The 17,587-nt window shown below is 45.6% G+C and overlaps 1 protein-coding gene across 1 annotated transcript in view; it reads right to left on the bottom strand.

Moving 5' to 3' along the window:
• The window catches only part of SYTL3 (synaptotagmin like 3), an 82,619-nt gene extending 65,303 nt beyond the window's left edge, over window positions 1-17,316 (bottom strand). Inside the window, exons 1-2 of the mRNA XM_068279505.1 lie at window positions 17,238-17,316; window positions 16,174-16,396 (exon numbers count right to left, since the gene is read on the bottom strand). Of these exons, the coding sequence (XP_068135606.1) occupies window positions 16,174-16,283 (110 nt within the window). The 5' untranslated portion in view covers window positions 16,284-16,396; window positions 17,238-17,316. The remainder of the gene's footprint in view (window positions 1-16,173; window positions 16,397-17,237) is intronic.
• Window positions 17,317-17,587: the final 271 nt, after the last annotated feature.

The raw sequence follows: 17,587 nt of genomic DNA, 5'->3' as shown, positions 1-17,587 counted from the left end.
CGGAGTCCCTTTAAGTAAGAAAATTCTGTCTTCTACTTGGACAGTGTGAAAATTACTGTACACTATGCCACATGCCATGGGCTGAGTGAAGTATAAATGTAGACTGATATTTAAAGAGAAAGAAAACTTCTATTAATTTTGGTGAAAGTCAATCTCGCAACACATCTGCAAAGTAATTTTGCTCTTTTAGTGATGCTGAGGACCCTGGCATTACTGATTTTCCAGAAAGGAAGTTGGTGGGTGAAAAATACAGTATTTTAATCGGGAAATGAAACCACTGCATGCATGCTAGCAGCCCTGGTAGTCTGAGGATACAATAATTCTTGTGGAGTTTGGAGTCAGGGCGATCCAGACATAAGAAGAACAGGAGTTGCGGGTGGAACAATCTGACAATACAGCAGTGGAACTACCAGAGACTTCACAAATATACATATTTTTTGTTGCTCTCTATCCCCAACCTGTGGACACTGTTATGTTACGGCCTGATCCCTCCACCTTGCTGCCATCTTGTGGGCTTTACAGAACTACATCTGAAAAGTACATGTATTCTAAATCACATGCGGTGAGCACACAGCTAAACTCCTTTATTTTTAAAGGATACCCGAGGTGACATGTGACATAATGAGATAGACATGTGTATGTACAGTGCCTAGCACACCAATACCTGTGCTGTGTTCATTTTTTTCTTTCTCTGCCTGAAAGAGTTAAACATCAGGTATGTAAGTGGCAATTTCTGTCTGCGTCAGGACTGGCTCAGACTACAGTGTGACCCTCACTGATAAGAAATTACAACTATAAAACACTTTCCTAGTAGAAAATGGCTTCTGAGAGCAGGAAAGAGATAAAAGAGGTCAATAGTTCATAGATTTTAGCTCTGGTATGTGTCCTTGAGCAAAAACAATAAAACAGTAAAACTTGAAAAGCACATTTAAATATAAAATAAAACTGTGGAATATCTTAAAAAGTAATTTTTAGGAGAAGGAAGATAAATACAATTGTTTATTTCAGTAGTGTATTTTCACCTTGGGTGTCCTTTAAATTGAGTGAGAAAGGATTAAACATTTGTTAGGTTTTCATTTTTATCTTTGTCCTGGTTATGGAATTTTCCTTCACTTTCTAATTTTCTGAGACTTGTCATCAGGATGAATTCTTCTAACTTCTTGTCAGGTAACAGCCTAACCAACTGAGACTAACGGTGACCACATATAGCAAACTTCCAGATAAACTGAAACATTTTCAATAATGAAGAATGAAAACAATTGTGTTGCTATAAACAGGGATGCTCATCCGGATCCGGGTACCCGGGTAAACCCGGGTACCCGACCATTTTTACGCTATCCGGGTCGGATCCAGATCCAGATACCTGGGCCAATATCTGGAATGGCTCTATGCGGGTATCTGGCCGCATAATCCAGATACCCGCGGGTATCCACGGTTACCCGCGGATAGGGTCAGAGCCGGGACAAGGTCCTCCAGCACCCAAGGCTGAGACACCAAAGTGCGCCCCTCCATCCCTCCCACCCCAGCTGTCACACACTGATTGCTATTAGACTAAGAGGCACCACAGGGCCCACAACCTCCCCAACACCTTAATATCTAGTTATTTGGCTTGCAGTCACTGTCATGTATCCCCTTTTCTTATTTCTTTCTGCTTCAAACACAATTAGGAATGACAGCTGAATGAATTCTGCGCCCCCTCCTACACGGCGCCCTGAGGCTGGAGCCTCTCCAGCCTATGCCTCGGCCCGGCCCTGGATAGGGTACTGTAACAAGGGAGATTATGTCATTGAGCCAATCAGAGGGCTCCCAGCCAATCAGAGGGCTCCCAGCAGAAGCCCTAGCAACCAATCACAGAAGGGAACCCTGGCCAGCCCCCCTGTGTAATAAGGAGGGCTGGCATGATGAGACAGATCGTCATTGCTTGTGTGGCTGGCTGGCTGGTCACTGACAGACTTACTCCAGTGCTGTTGGCTTAGCAAGTGCTGCCTGTATAAAGTGATAAATCTAAAGCTTTGAGTGCTAAACACCTTCACTTCACTATTGTTATATTGTTTTTTTTTAGCTAGCTAGTGTAATTGTTTGATTTCATTCACTAGGGCTGCACGATTTTAGGGAAAAATCGAAATTGCGATTTTTCTCTCAGAAATTGCAATTTTGATTTTTCCCCGATTTTGTGTCTGGCCCCGCTGTGCGCGGATTGGCCAGAAGCAGTGAATATGTATGAGTGTTAATGAGCAGGGGCGGATCCACTCGAGCGAGCGGCTGGGCACATACAGCTTTACCAATCACTGGATAGCGATGGAATGATGGCAGCAGTACAGCTCCACCTACCGCTGTCGTCATTCCATCGCTATCAAGTGATTGGTAAAGCTGTATGTGCCCGGCAGCTCGCTCGAGTGGATCCGCCCCCCGCTTATTAACACTCATACATATTCACTGCTTCTGGCCAATACGCGCACAGCGGGGCCAGACACAAGGTAAAGACAGCGGACCGAAAAACCGAGCATACTGACGATCAGCAGATAGTCTTGCTACAAACCGCGGTTTCGGTTTTAAACCAAAAAACCGTGCAGCCCTATCATTCACTCAGTTAGGTCCTGTCTGTGTCTATGTGTGCTGTGCAGGCCAGCAGGACAGTATAGGTTAGGGAATAGGATTACTGTGTTATTGTATTATATAGTTAGTTAGTACTACAGTTAGTTGTTAGAGAGAGTAGTACTGTGTTAGCTTACTACAGATTACTGCAGTGCTGCTGTGCTGAGCATTGTCAGTGTGACAGTTAGACAGATAGGGCTTGATTCTCAAAGCGGTGCTAACCTACTTAGCACGTCTAAAGTCTTTAGACGTGCTAACCAGGGTGCTAAGTAGGTTAGCACTGGATTTCTCAATCAGATCGCGTGCTAATTTTGCGCGCGCAACGCTCTATGCGCGCTAAGTCCCAAAGGCTTTAATGGGCACTTTGCACGGAGCGCCCTGCGCTCTGTGCAGTGCGCGCGTAAAGTTTTACGCGCATAAAGTTTTACGCGCGAAAAGCTCGTTTAGACGTGCTAAGGGGGTTTTCACAGGCGTGCTAACAGTTAGCACCGCTTTGTGAATCAAGCCCATAGTGTGCACTGTCTGTACTCTACTCTGCGGTCTGTCACTCCGTGATGATTTGATTTAAAGTCCAAACCCGATTTCATTAAAATAAAAGTACCCCACATCATCTGGTGACATCATCACGTATAAGTTGTACTATGTCTGCTGGCACCGGCAGCCGGGGGAGGGGCAGCAAGGGCAAGAGGACAGGGAGCAACATTACAGCCACCCTCAGAAGGTCTGCCGTGTCAGTGTCGATCCCAGCGGGCAGCCTACCCTCAGTCAGCGAGCTTTTCACTCCAGGCGCCGCGATTGAACTCAGGGCTGTTAGCCGCAAGGAGTTTGAGGAGGATGTTCTGGGTTTTGAGGAGGGGGAGTATGATGTTGATGATGGGATGAAGGACCGTGACTACCATCCACAGGATGGGGATGTCAGCTCTGACTCTGAGGAGGAGGATGCATCGGTGGGTTTGGCACGGAGGATCAGCATTGCAGACAGTGGCCGTGGAATGCGGGACCTACCACATCCTTCTGCCGCTACCACCAGCCGCACCACTCAACCCCCAACCGCCACAGGGAGAAAAGCCGCAGCATCCCATTCAGGCCGCAGGGGAATCTTCACCTCCCCAATCTGGCGGTTTTTCACTCTGCCCTCATTGGACAGCAAGTTTGCCATATGCAATGTGTGCAAACTACAGATGAGCAGAGGTTGTGACCCCTACAAGTATGGCACCTCCAGCTTCATTACCCATCTGTCCAAAAAACATGTTGTTAAGCATGAGAAGTTGGCTGGCTCCCACCGCCACGGTGCCACAGGCCACTGCTGCTGATACAACCACCTATATTCAACCCAAAGCACAATTGCGGTTTCATTTTTTGGAGGTGTCTGGGCTGAAAACTGTCATGTCCCAGTTGTGCGATTGGACTTTGGACACAATGTGGGCTGCACGACCGCTGTCTGGAACCTAGTCCTGATGTTAATTGACAGCTTTTTTTTTTTTTTTCATTTTATGTCCTCCAAATAATAAATTAGTGTTTCCCTTTAAAAAAAAACATGATGCTACATGCATCATTTACCCTAAAACCACTTTTTAAAGCTATTTAAAGGGCACTTCTGGTTTTTCTATCCAGATACCCGAATAGGTCGGGTACCCGCGGGTAATTTGGTCAGATACCCGAATTCACTCGGGTATCCAAATCGGATCCAGATATCTGGGTACCCGGATCCGGGTGGGTATTAAAAAGTACTACCCAAGCAACCCTGGCTATAAACAATACACACCTTTAGGTATTTCATTAAAAGAGGTCAACATTACCCATCCATTCCCCTTTCAACAACTGACTGAAATGAACTGAACAGAACAAATAACAATTAAAATATTCCATTTGTGTTGATTCAATAAAATCATTGAATACAATTCACTAGAAATTGACTTTTGGATTGCTATTTGTGTAAAAACAATGTTAACACAGCATCCTGGTTATTTTCCTTAAAGAGAACCCGAGGTGTGTTTAAAGAATGTTATCTGCATACAGAGGCTGGATCTGCCTATACAGCCCAGCCTCTGTTGCTATCCCAAACCCCACTAAGGTCCCCCTGCACTCTGCAATCCCTCATAAATCACAGCCATGCTGTGAGGCTGTGTTTACATCTGTAATGTCAGTCTCAGCTGCTCTCCCGCCTCCTGCAGCGCTCCGGTCCCTGCCCCCGTCCCTTCCCTCCAATCAGCAGGGAGGGAAGGGATGCAGGCGGGGACTGGAGTTCTGCAGGAGGCGGGGAGAGCAGCAGACTGACACTATAGAGATAAACACAGCCAGCTCTGACAAGCTGTTTGTCAGCAGCGTGGCTGTGATTTATGGGAGATTGCAGAGTGCAGGGGGACCTTAGTGGGGTTTGGGATAGCAACAGAGGCTGGGCTGTATAGGCAGATCCAGCCTCTGTATGCAGATAATATTCTTCAAACCCACCTCGGGTTCTCTTTAACTAGTACAGGAAAAAAAAAAAGCTAAAAAAGCTTCTTAAGATATTGCATGTACATTACTGCAGATTTTTCTGCAGAAAAAGCCAACATTTTCAATAAACTGTTATTCAACAAGCTGAATGCTTAACAAATATGGAGATGTAGTCAAAAATGTACTGTAACGTTGCAATATGCAGGAAGCGCACAGCAATTTTAGCAGTACTTCTGTCAAGACCCGCATTGGCATGGTAATGTGCACAGTGCTACGGTACTGTGCCCTATCCAGGTAGCATGCCGTGCGGTTCCCTGGTAATGTACGCATTACCAAGATAACATGGGTTGTGCTAATTGCGCAACGTGCGCTACCTTCCTGTTGGAAGTACCAGTAAAATTGTTATGTGCCTCCTGCGCACACCGCAACTATTGTGAGTGCATGGTGTCCTTGATTCAGAACAATGTTTGAAAAACAGAAGGATACTTAGCTTAGCTGGTGTAACGATTGGTGAAGCACAGAGAGGATCTGATTACTGGTGATCTGCAGTATTACTGGGAATACAGATGTATACCAGATTATAAGTGATCTGCAGTATCACCGATAATCCGATATACCAGCTAACCTCTGTACACCTGAGTAGAGTGTAGTGTTTGGTGTAACAGTAACACTTTGAGGACTAAGCCTCAGCGCAGTAAGGTATACTGCACGGATTCCTTCCCGAAGACCTGGACTCTCCAAGACGGGAGGAGTCAGGCTGCGAGTAGGAAGGATTGTCTAAAAGTAACACTCTGGAGGAAGTGTCACTGATAGAACGGGGAACCGCCTCCAACAGTGAGGTCGGTTCTCGAGGTCGGACAAGCCAGGTCGTACACACACGGACAGATAAAGTACAATATCAAGAGGCAAAGGCGGAGTCAGGTACAGGCAGGGTTCGGCAACAGGGTATCAGAAATATCGAGGTACAAGATCAGTAGGCAGAAGCAGAGTCTAAGGACGAGCCGGGGTTCGGCAACAGAGTATCAGAAATATCGAGGTACAAGATCAGAGTTCAGGAGGATAGTCAGGCAGGCAAAAGGTCAAAACAGATAATCACAATCAAACTAGTACTTTAAGCTATCAACAGAAACTAGCTAAGTGTAGGATTACAGCTCCAGCTGGTCCCGGCACACTTGCGGATCTGACTACGGATCTGGGTGCTCCCACGTATGTGATCGCAACGCCAGACAACCAGCAACTGAATAAGCAGCAGAATATATAGTTGCTGGACTCTGCTGCCCCGCCCGAACCATTCAGCCAATCATGAGTCCTGCAGAAATCAGCTGACCTTCCTGATCAGCTGACACTTCCTCTGCAGGTATAAAGGTCCTGAATTCAGGCCCGCGCGAGCATAGCTCTCCATCTGCCTAGGTGCACTAACAGACCCAGCCACACCAAGCACATGCTGCTGCATGCAAACAGCCGCTTTGCTGTCAAGACATGCGGCGGCTTTTCCGCGTTCCACCACACCACCAGACGCGTGCAAACCGCCGCGTAGGACGCGGAGTCAGCCGCCTAGCTCTTGGCACACGCGGCGGCTTTTCCGCGTTTCCTCACAGTACCCCCCCCCCCCCCCCCCCCCGAGGAGTGGACTCCGGACAACTCCTACCAGGTTTCTCGGGATGTAAAGCGTGAAACTCTTTCCTTAATTCGTCCGCATGCATGCGGTTCCCAGGTACCCATTGTCTCTCCTTAATGCCATACCCTTTCCAATGCACCAGATATTGTACTGAGTTCTGTACAATGCGCGAATCTAAGATTTTCTCTACCTCATACTCGGGTTGGTCCTCCACCATCACAGGAGGAGGAGGAGTAGGACCCACATGAACCGCAGGTTTGAGTAGGGACACGTGAAACGACCTTACGCCCCGCATGCTGGCAGGAAGATCAATGGCATAAGTGATGTTGTAGATCTTCTTGGTCACAGAAAATGGACCCACAAACCTGGGGCCCAGTTTGGCAGATGGCTGCTTCAGGGTCAAGTGACGTGTGGACACCCAGACTAAATCCCCTGGCTGAAACTTCCATTCCATGGAACGTCTCTTGTCCACTTGACCCTTTTGACTTTGGAACGCTTTCTGCAAATTCTCTCTAACATTTCCCCAATTGCCCCTGAGTGACTTCTGCCAATCCTCCAGTGCGGGAAACGGAGAAGAGGCAACTGGCAGCGGGGAGAACTTGGGCGACCTCCCTGTCACAATCTGGAACGGAGAAAAACCAGAAGAAGAACTCTTCAAATTATTCTGTGCGAATTCTGCAAAAGCTAGAAACTTTACCCAATCATTCTGTGTCTTCACAACGTAACATCTTAAGAACTGTTCTAAAGACTGATTAATTCGTTCGGTCTGCCCATTGGTCTGTGGGTGGTAGCCTGACGAGAAAGACAGCTTCATGCCCATTTGGTGGCAAAATGCCCTCCAGAATTTAGAGATGAATTGGACTCCCCGAGCGGACACAATGTTTTCCGGAATGCCGTGCAGCCGGAAAATGTGGACGATAAATAGGTCGGCCAATTCCTGGGCCGAGGGGAGTCTTTTCAAGGGCACGAAATGGGCCATTTTGCTGAAGCGGTCGACTACCACCCAAATGACCGACATGCCTTCAGACCTGGGGAGTTCACCCACAAAATCCATGGACAAGTGGGTCCATGGTTCACTCGGGGCGGGCAAAGGCTGCAAGGTACCGACAGGTGCCTGCCGGGAGGGTTTACTCTTGGCACATACCGCACACTCCCTGACATACTCCTTGCAGTCTGTTGCTATAGAAGGCTACCAAGCACACCTGGCGATCAGATCCTGCATTCTGGCAGCACCAGGGTGACCAGCATTCTTGTGGGTGTGAAACATTTGTAAGACCTGTAGACGAAAAGGTAGTGGGATAAACAAAACCCCCTCTGGTTTTCCCTCAGGGACATCCTGCTGAAAGGGACCCAAAGCTTTTGTCCAATCCTCCCAGGTCTCTGTGGCTGCTAATACCAGCCTTTGCGGGATGATGGACTCAGGAGCGGGGGGCTGTGCTGTCTCTAATTCGAAACATCTGGACAGGGCATCTGCCTTGATGTTTTTGCTGCCTGGAGTGTACGTGATAATAAATCTGAATCTCGTAAAAAATAAAGACCAACGGGCCTGTCGGGGACTTAGTCTCTTAGCCCTCTCGATGTATTCCAAATTTTTGTGATCAGTATAAGCCGTGATCGTGTGCTCTGCCCCCTCCAACCAGTGGCGCCATTCTTTAAATGCCAATTTAATGGCCAGAAGTTCCCGGTTGCCTATGTCGTAGTTTTTCTCTGCCGGAGAAAACCTACGGGAAAAATAAGCGCATGTATGCAATCTGCCTTGTAACCCTGACCGCTGAGACAGCACCGCCCCTACCCCAACCTCCGAAGCGTCAACCTCCACAATAAAGGGAAAGGACGTGTCTACATGTCTTAAAATAGGCGCTGAGCAAAACAGTTTTTTCAAGTGCGAAAAGGCTGCCACAGCCTCAGGAGACCAGTGGGTGGTATCTGCCCCCTTTTTTGTGAGACTGGTGAGAGGGGCAATTATCATGGAGTACCCCTTTATGAACCTCCTATAGTAGTTCGCAAAACCTAAAAATCTCTGCAGGGGCTTCAACCCCACTGGCTGTGGCCATTCCAGGACAGCTGTGACCTTGGCAGGATCCATTGACAAGCCTGAGGTGGAAATCACATACCCTAGAAATGTGACAGTGGTCACCTCGAAAATACATTTCTCCACCTTGGCATACAGCATATTTTGCCTCAATTTGTCCAACACGAATTTAACGTGGACCCTGTGCTCGGAGAGGTTGTTGGAATAGATCAGTATATCGTCAAGGTATACTAGCACAAATCTACCCAACACCTCCCTGAATACCTCGTTGATTAATTCTTGGAAGACGGCTGGCGCATTGCACAACCCGAAGGTTGTATGCACCCCTCAGATCTAATTTTGAAAAGATCTTGGCGTTCGTGACCTGCGTAAATAAATCGTCTATCAATGGTAACGGATATCGATTCTTCACCGTGATTTTATTCAGACCACGGTAGTCGATGCAAGGTCGAAGCCCTCCGTCTTTCTTCTTAACAAAAAAGAAACCGGCCCCTGCAGGCGACCGGGAGGGGCGAATGAACCCTTTGGCTAAATTGTCACGAATGTACTCCTGCATCGCTATTTTCTCTGGTCCAGATAAATTATACAGGTGACCCCTAGGGGGCATACAACCGGCACGGAGATCGATGGGGCAATCGAAAGGGCGATGAGGAGGTAACTTGTCAGCAGCCTTGGGACAGAATACATCCGAGAACTCGGAGTATTGCTCGGGAACACCCTCCACATGAAACTTGGTCTGACCTAAAGTCACCTTCCCTAGACACTGTTGGGAACAGAAGTCTGACCAACTAGTTAATTGTCCAGCAGCCCAACTAATCTGTGGCGAATGGAGCTGCAGCCAGGGCATACCCAAAACAATTGTGGAGGTGGTCATGTGTAATACAAAGAAACTTAGACTTTCGTTATGCAGAACCCAAATAGTGACTTCCACCTCTGGTGTCTGAGACAGCGGACGGTCCCTTTGCAGCGGGGAATCGTCCATAGCAGTAACCTGGATAGGTGGTCTTACTGGGGTGAGTGGAATGCCCAAATTTTCTGCGAACTCTGAACTCATAAAGTTAGCCGCAGAGCCTGAATCAAGAAAGGCCTCTGTGGCTTCAGATTTGTCCCCCCACGTAATCGTACAAGGAAGGAGTAAACGTCTTTCTTTTAGGGGTGTGAGTTGGGCGCCCAGGGTGTCACCCCTTACAACTCCTAGGCGGTAGCGTTTCCCGGCTTATTTTTATCCGGTTTAATGGGACAGTCTCATACTCTATGCCCCCCTTCACCACAGTATAGACATAATTGCTCAGACATTCTCCGTCTTCTCTCCACTTGGGTCAACTTAGACCGACCGATCTGCATCGGTCGGTCTAAGTTGAGACAACAGGAGATGGAGTTACTAGGGGTGCAGCAGGAGGTGCTGCGTAGGAAGTCACCCTGCCACGATGACTGCCCCTAGTTTGTCTCTGATGGCGTAGCCTACGGTCGATTCGAATGGCCGACGAGATGGCCTCATCGACTGTCTTGGGCTCGGGTTGGCTTAACATTAGGTCGGAGACCTCATCCGACAACCCAGACAGGAAGTAGTCTAACAGGGCATAGGTGTCAAACCTGGCCGTAACTGATCACCTACGAAATTCGGCCGCGTAATCTTCGACTGGACCCCTGCCTTGCCGCAAAAGCTTAAGCTTCCGCTCAGAGGTCGCAGCAAGGTCAGGGTCATCGTAAATCACTGCCATGGCTTTAAAGAATTCCTCTACCGAGGTAAGGGCTAAGTCACTGGCCGGCAAATTGTACGCCCAGGTCTGGGAGTCACCAGTTAGTAAGGTCTTAATAAATATGACCCGTTGGGTCTCAGTTCCCGAGGATCGGGGTCTCAGCTCAAAATATGATAACACTACTCTTAAAATTCCGAAAGTCAGACTTGTGGCCGCAAAATTTAGCAGGTACGGGCATACGTATGTCATCACTAGGAGGGGATCGCACCGAATCAACTGACGTCTGAAGGGTTCGCACAGAGCCTGATAGGGCATCAATTAAGGCTTTGTGCTGGCCCAGTGCTTGATGGATGCTATCCACCGAAGTGGCAAGCACAGTCAGAGGGTCAGCGCGTGCGTCCATCTGTTTTTTGGTCTGGCGTTCTGTAACGATCGGTGAAGCACAGAGAGGATCTGATTACTGGTGATCTGCAGTATCACTGGGAATACAGATGTATACCAGATTATAAGTGATCTGCAGTATTACCGATAATCCGATATACCAGCTAACCTCTGTACACCTGAGTAGAGTGTAGTGTTTGGTGTAACAGTAACACTTTGAGGACTAAGCCTCAGCGCAGTAAGGTATACTGCACGGATTCCTTCCGAAGACCTGGACTCTCCAAGACGGGAGGAGTCAGGCTGCGAGTAGGAAGGATTGTCTAAAAGTAACACTCTGGAGGAAGTGTCACTGATAGAACGGGCAACCGCCTCCAACAGTGAGGTCGGTTCTCGAGGTCGGACAAGCCAGGTCGTACACACACGGACAGATAAAGTACAATATCAAGAGGCAAAGGCGGAGTCAGGTGCAGGCAGGGTTCGGCAACAGGGTATCAGAAATATCGAGGTACAAGATCAGAGTTCAGGAGGATAGTCAGGCAGGCAAAAGGTCAAAACAGATAATCACAATCAAACTAGTACTTTAAGCTATCAACAGAAACTAGCTAAGTGTAGGATTACAGCTCCAGCTGGTCTCGGCACACTTGCGGATCTGACTACGGATCTGGGTGCTCCCACGTATGTGATCGCAACGCCAGACAACCAGCAACTGAATAAGCAGCAGAATATATAGTTGCTGGACTCTGCTGCCCCGCCCGAACCATTCAGCCAATCATGAGTCCTGCAGGAATCAGCTGACCTTCCTGATCAGCTGACACTTCCTCTGCAGGTATAAAGGTCCTGAATTCAGGCCCGCGCGAGCATAGCTCTCCATCTGCCTAGGTGCACTAACAGACCCAGCCACACCAAGCACATGCTGCTGCATGCAAACAGCCGCTTTGCTGTCAGGACATGCAGCGGCTTTTCCGCGTTCCACCACACCACCAGACGCGTGCAAACCGCCGCGTAGGACGCGGAGTCAGCCGCCTAGCTCTTGGCACACGCGGTGGCTTTTCCGCGTTTCCTCACAGCTGGGATACCAAATGTACTATAAAAATGTAACTACTGCAAAATCAAAATAAAGCCTTGGATATAAAAGCATAACATGGGTATTGTTAAAGTGCTATTTCAATTACAGTTCTTTTCCTAGTTCTATGTAGAGAGGCATAATGAAATATGCAAGATGACCTTTTTGAGATATTTGATACATACGCTAAATGTGTAATGTGTAATACCGTAGGATCTTACAGTTAGATTCTACGTGGAGGTTTCTAATTAAAGCGGATCCGAGATGAAAAACTAACTATAACAAGTAACTTGTTTATATATCTTATCTAAAGTTTAGATAGTTTACACAGCAAATCTAGCTGCAAACAGCTTTAATAGAATATGATTGATTATTCCTGTGATACAATGACAGCTGCCATGTTGTTTGTAAACATTACACAGAGGCAGGCTTATCTGCATCTTGAGCAAAAAACCTAATTCCCCCTCCTCCTCACCCTCCCCTCTGCCTCTGAAATCTCTGGCTAGTAATACCTCCCCCTCCTCCTGCCCAGACTGAGCTCCCATGAGACCTTGCTACTGTCTGAAAGTGCCTTGGCTCTCTGAAACCCTGTGGGCGTGGCTTCTTTAGTTTATAGGGGATTAGAGTATTAAAACAAAAACAAAAAAGTATTTGGCTTGAGGAATGCCCTATAAACAATAGGAAAGGAACACAATTATGCAATGAGTAAAAGTTCATCTCAGATCCACTTTAAGGACATATATTTTTGGTGTAAGGTAACTTTGCTCCTTAAAACCTCTGTCAAATGCTCTGGGTAAGTGAATACGAGTATAAGGGAATCTCAGAACTCTTAAAGGGAACCTGAAACGAGAGGGATATGGAGGCTGACATATCTATTTAATTTTAAACTATACCAGTTGCCTGGCAGTCCTTTAAGTGCAAACAAAGTAATACTGAAGCTAATAGTTAAAGTCTGTCAGCAAGTTTTAATGATTGAAAAATGATATCTGAGTAGATGCCAACCTGATAATGCACATATCAGCTAATTACTGCTGCATTTATGTACCGGTTATGAGCTGCAGTTGTTGGATTATCAAATTTTAATTGCCATCTTACTTGGCATTAGGCCACACATGAAAATAAATCCCCATCGCTACCCCCCTCTAAATTGTCAGTGCACTGTTGTAGAGTTGAGAGTTAAAGTAAGTGTGACGCTGGGTATTAGATGTAATCACTGAATAGATAAATCGTGGTCAGATCGTCAGCTAAAGTCATACACGTGTAGTCAGAAATACTGCGGTACTATAGGACTGAGGCAAGGCTAGGTCAATAACAGGCTGATATCATACACAGGTGGTCAGATGTCTATAGTACAGAAGGCTGAGAAAGAGACAAAAAAAAACTCTCTGAAAACTAGCTGACTAGGCACAGTAGCAAGACAAGGTCCAGCACTCAGCGAACTGATAGCTATAACGGACAGCAAGTAACTGAATGCCCAGGGCTTATAAAGCAGGAATAGAGCACAGACCAAGCCCCCAGGAAAATCAGACCAATTACCAACATCCCTGCAGCAAGTGACACACCTCAGACATGCCTCCTTAACCTATAAAGGCAGCTCTGAGCTGTGCGTGTCCTCCTAGGGAGACTGCCAGAAACGACACGCTGACCCACATCTACAGAGAAGCCGGGGATGCGAACATGCTGATTCACATCTACAGGGGAGCCGGGGATGCGATTGAACAAAGAGGAAGAGGAAGCTTCCTCCAGCTGCTCCACACTATCAGAGCAGCCTCCAGAGACAACACCAGATAAGTTTGTTACAGTAAGACAGTCTTCTATGGATAAAACTGTAAGCTGTTGGTGTGGACTGGAGGTGGCAAAGCATCTTCTGTCACTGAAACCCTGGATATGAATAAACAGAATTATTGGATTAGTGTGTCTGTCTACCATGGGCCTCGGTGTAGGCAGCCTTAGTGAGGGCCTAAGCCAGGCACATGCACGGCCTGTACAATAATATGAAGAGGCAATAATAACTTCTAGCAGGAAAACCAATATGGCTGCTCCCATAACAAAAATGTCACAAAACCAAACAGATTATTTTTAAGCTAGCAGGCCAGCCAGGATTATTTTATGGACAGTTAGGTTTCTTGTAAACTGGGACTGTTTAGCAGATGTAATTTATTTTTTGGGGGGTGTGGATGGGGGGGGCTAACAACTATGATACCGTGCTGCATAGTAGTTAGCGCTCTTGCCTAGCCGCGCTGGGTTCCCAGTTCAAATCCCATGCACTATCTGCATGGAGTTGTATGTTCTCCCTGTGTCTGTATGGATTTCCTCCAGGCACTCCAGTTTCCTCCCACATCCCAAAAACATACAGATAAGTTAATTGGCTTCCCCTCTTAATTGGCTGTAGACTACGATACATATAATACATGATACATACAGTACATATACACATGACTATGGTAGGGATTAGATTGTGAGCCCCTCTAAGGGACAGTTAAGTGACAAGACAATATTCTCTGTACAGTGCTGTGACAGATGTTGGTGCTATATAAATACTAAATAATAATAATATTCCACAAGAGGTGGTGCCACACAGTATCAATGTACACAGTCAGCTGCTGTAATAAACTTTTCATGAGTCCAATAACAAACCTATCATGTCAGTCTATATCGGATTCAAAGGGGCACCTGATGAGTCACAGAGTGACGAAACATGTCAGGTGGAGTTTGGATGCAGAAGTGAGTCTACATGTTAGCACACGGAGCGGCTAGCGTCCTGTTGGGAGATAGTGTGGGAGCTGTGTGTGTGGCAACAGCACGCCCACCGGGGACCAGGAGACAGCATGGAGACCAAACCTGCCAGTGGCCAACAAACGAGCCGTTTGGAGTGCCAAATTGTGATAAGATCCCTCTTTAGGTCTTAGTGGATGGTGAGTCTCACACAGAGGGTGCAGTGGAGGCTGTCCTTTCTCATAATAAGTTTGCTATTGGACTTTTGAAAAGTTTATTACAGCAACAAACTGTGTACAGTGATGTTGAGTGGTGCCACCTCTTGTGTAATAATGGATAGTTTTTAAAGGACACCCAAGGTGAAAATAAACTGAGGAGATAAACAATAGTATCTATCCTTCTCCTAAAAATAACTTTTTTTTAGATATACCACAGTTGTATTTTATATTCAAATCTAGTTTTTAAGTTTTTACTATTTCATTGCCTCTACCCAATGATACCTTCATTTAAGTAACCAGGAACCAGATTTCAGTAGAAATGTGGGTGGATACTGATCACACTACGACCAGTGTTAACTTTCTACTGCTCAGTGCAATGCAATGCTGGGCAGTCTCCAATATGCTCTGCTCCCCCCTCACAGGCACTCCTACTCACACTGGGACAATTAAGGGATGTCCTTTTTCAGTTAAAATTCTGAGCAATGTTTTCATCAAAAATCATTTGAGAGGACCCTAGTTGTGTTAAGATTTTCCTTCAGATAATCTTCTTCATTATTCAACTGGCACATCTCCTTGGTAGTATGTGAAAATCTACTTTTGTATACATATTTGTGGGTACCACAGTTGTCTCTTGTTTACAATGTGTAGTGAAAATAACAATGAATAACATTTCTTATTTTTTACAATATCCATTTATAGATAATTTAATTAGCATTTGCCTATTGTAAAATCTTTCCTCTCCCTGATTTACATTCTGAAATGTATCACTGGTGGCAGCATATTTAGTCTTGTCAGGTAATATGTACAGAATGTCCTTACTGAGAGTTCTATGCACAGAGGGCATTATTGATTGCTTGGTAGTTGGAAAAAGACGTCATTTCCTACAATACAATGAGGTTAACAGACAGCAAACTATCAGGAGCAAGGTCATAACATCTCACTGTAGGAGGGGTTTCATTACAATATCAGCCATACAGACCCCACTGAGGACCCATTTGAGAAAAGGTAAAGATTTCTCATGGGAAAGGGTGTATCAGCTACTGATTGAAATAAAGTTCAAACCTAGGTGAAAGTGTCTCTTTAAGTTATGACTTGGAATTCTCTAGCTATTGTTTCTTGGCACTGCTGTGAGATAACATTTATATGCTTGATAGTGTGCATTTATATGCTTGGTAGGTAGCATTTTCTAGCTGCACATGGTACGTTAAATGACTTCATTGTAATTTTTTCTTTCCATAAAACTTTCACAATCCACCACATCAATTTTACATACATATATTGCCAGATATATACTGTATGTAAATACTGTAAATTAGATGTTTTTTTTTTTTTATTCACTCATGCTTTCTTGCTTACAACATAAATGGCTCTGTGAGCTCAACACACGCAGATTAGAATATAAATATCCACACTACCGTATTCTTTCCTCCTCTGCTTTCTGAAGTCTCTGATCCCGATAGAGGACATCCAACACCTTCTCCCTCTCCAGCTCCATCAGAAAGCTTAAATCGAAATCAACAGCCATTCTCTGTGAGGTCTAGCAGTATCCCGGCCTGTGATTTACCACTTCACATGTATCACAGCTCTTCTGCATTTGACTGGAGTTACTCCTCTGCTTAATGTGCAATTATCTAGAGACTGAAGAAAGCATCCACTCAGAAGAAAAGCACTGTATAATGATGAAGCCCAACTTTCACAACAGTCATAGGAACAATATAGATAAAGCAAATAAATCTATCATTTGACAGTCCTGTCACGAGGGATGATACTGGACTAATCTACAGAAAGATCTTGCCTAGCTTTGCTCATACCATAACAGTTCTTGGCCTACAAAAGTACTGTAAAGGATTTCTTATCTGCTTGCTGTATTCCATATTTTAGAAAAGTAAAATGCTTACCTGATCAGAAGTAAAACATATAGGTTCTAAATGTTATTTCTAGCCTTATATATTGCAGTTGAGGAAAATGTAAGCTCTTATCTGTGATCATGTGCCAACAGTACAATAATATAACATGCAGCAATTAAGTGGAGCCATTCACCACACACAGCTTGCAGAGCCAGTAAAAAGGCTTTGCTATATTGTGCTGATCTTGCACTGTAAATAGATGAAGATTGTCTCCTCCAGAGTCACACTCTGCACAGCAGCAAAGGTTTATTGTTCACAGGGCTATGAAGAGCTGCAATCATTTCACTGTAGTGTTCATACAGAATGTGTTAACCGATTGTTCTCTTAAAACAAAATACCTGCTTCAAACCAAATTCAGATTTACATGGTGACATTATTGGCATTTTTGAATAATTTATACAAAGAAGAAAGCATTAAAGTAGAACCACAGGCAGGGCTGAGGAGTCGGTACAAAAATCATTCGACTCCAACTCCTGACTCCTCAGTTTTTGAAACCTCTGACTCAAACTCCGACTCCAGGTACCCAAAATGGCTCCAACCCCTCAACTCCGACTCCTTAGTCTAATACTTACCAGAACTAAGGATTTGGTACAAAAATCATCTGACTCCTGGCTCAGACTCCTCAGTTTATGAAACCACCGACGCCGACTCCAGGTTCCCAAAATTGCTAGAACTCTGACTCCTCGATTCCGACTCCACAGCCTTGACCACAGCTAGAACTTTTGTTGTAGTTTGGAATAAAGTTCAGAAGGGTGAAGATTACTACCAAGCAACACTAGGTAATCATTCTAACAATAACACAGGCAGCATTATAGTGCCTAAAAATGGTTATAATAACTTTGTCATACAATGAAAAAATGTTTTATTGAGGCTGGTACAAACTACACACGGGCCTTTTGCAATTGCCAAACTCGCCAACATT

Source organism: Hyperolius riggenbachi, chromosome 4 (genome assembly GCF_040937935.1).
Source record: "Hyperolius riggenbachi isolate aHypRig1 chromosome 4, aHypRig1.pri, whole genome shotgun sequence".
Lineage (NCBI taxonomy): Eukaryota > Metazoa > Chordata > Amphibia > Anura > Hyperoliidae > Hyperolius > Hyperolius riggenbachi.
This window is presented reverse-complemented; position numbering and strand designations above follow the sequence as displayed.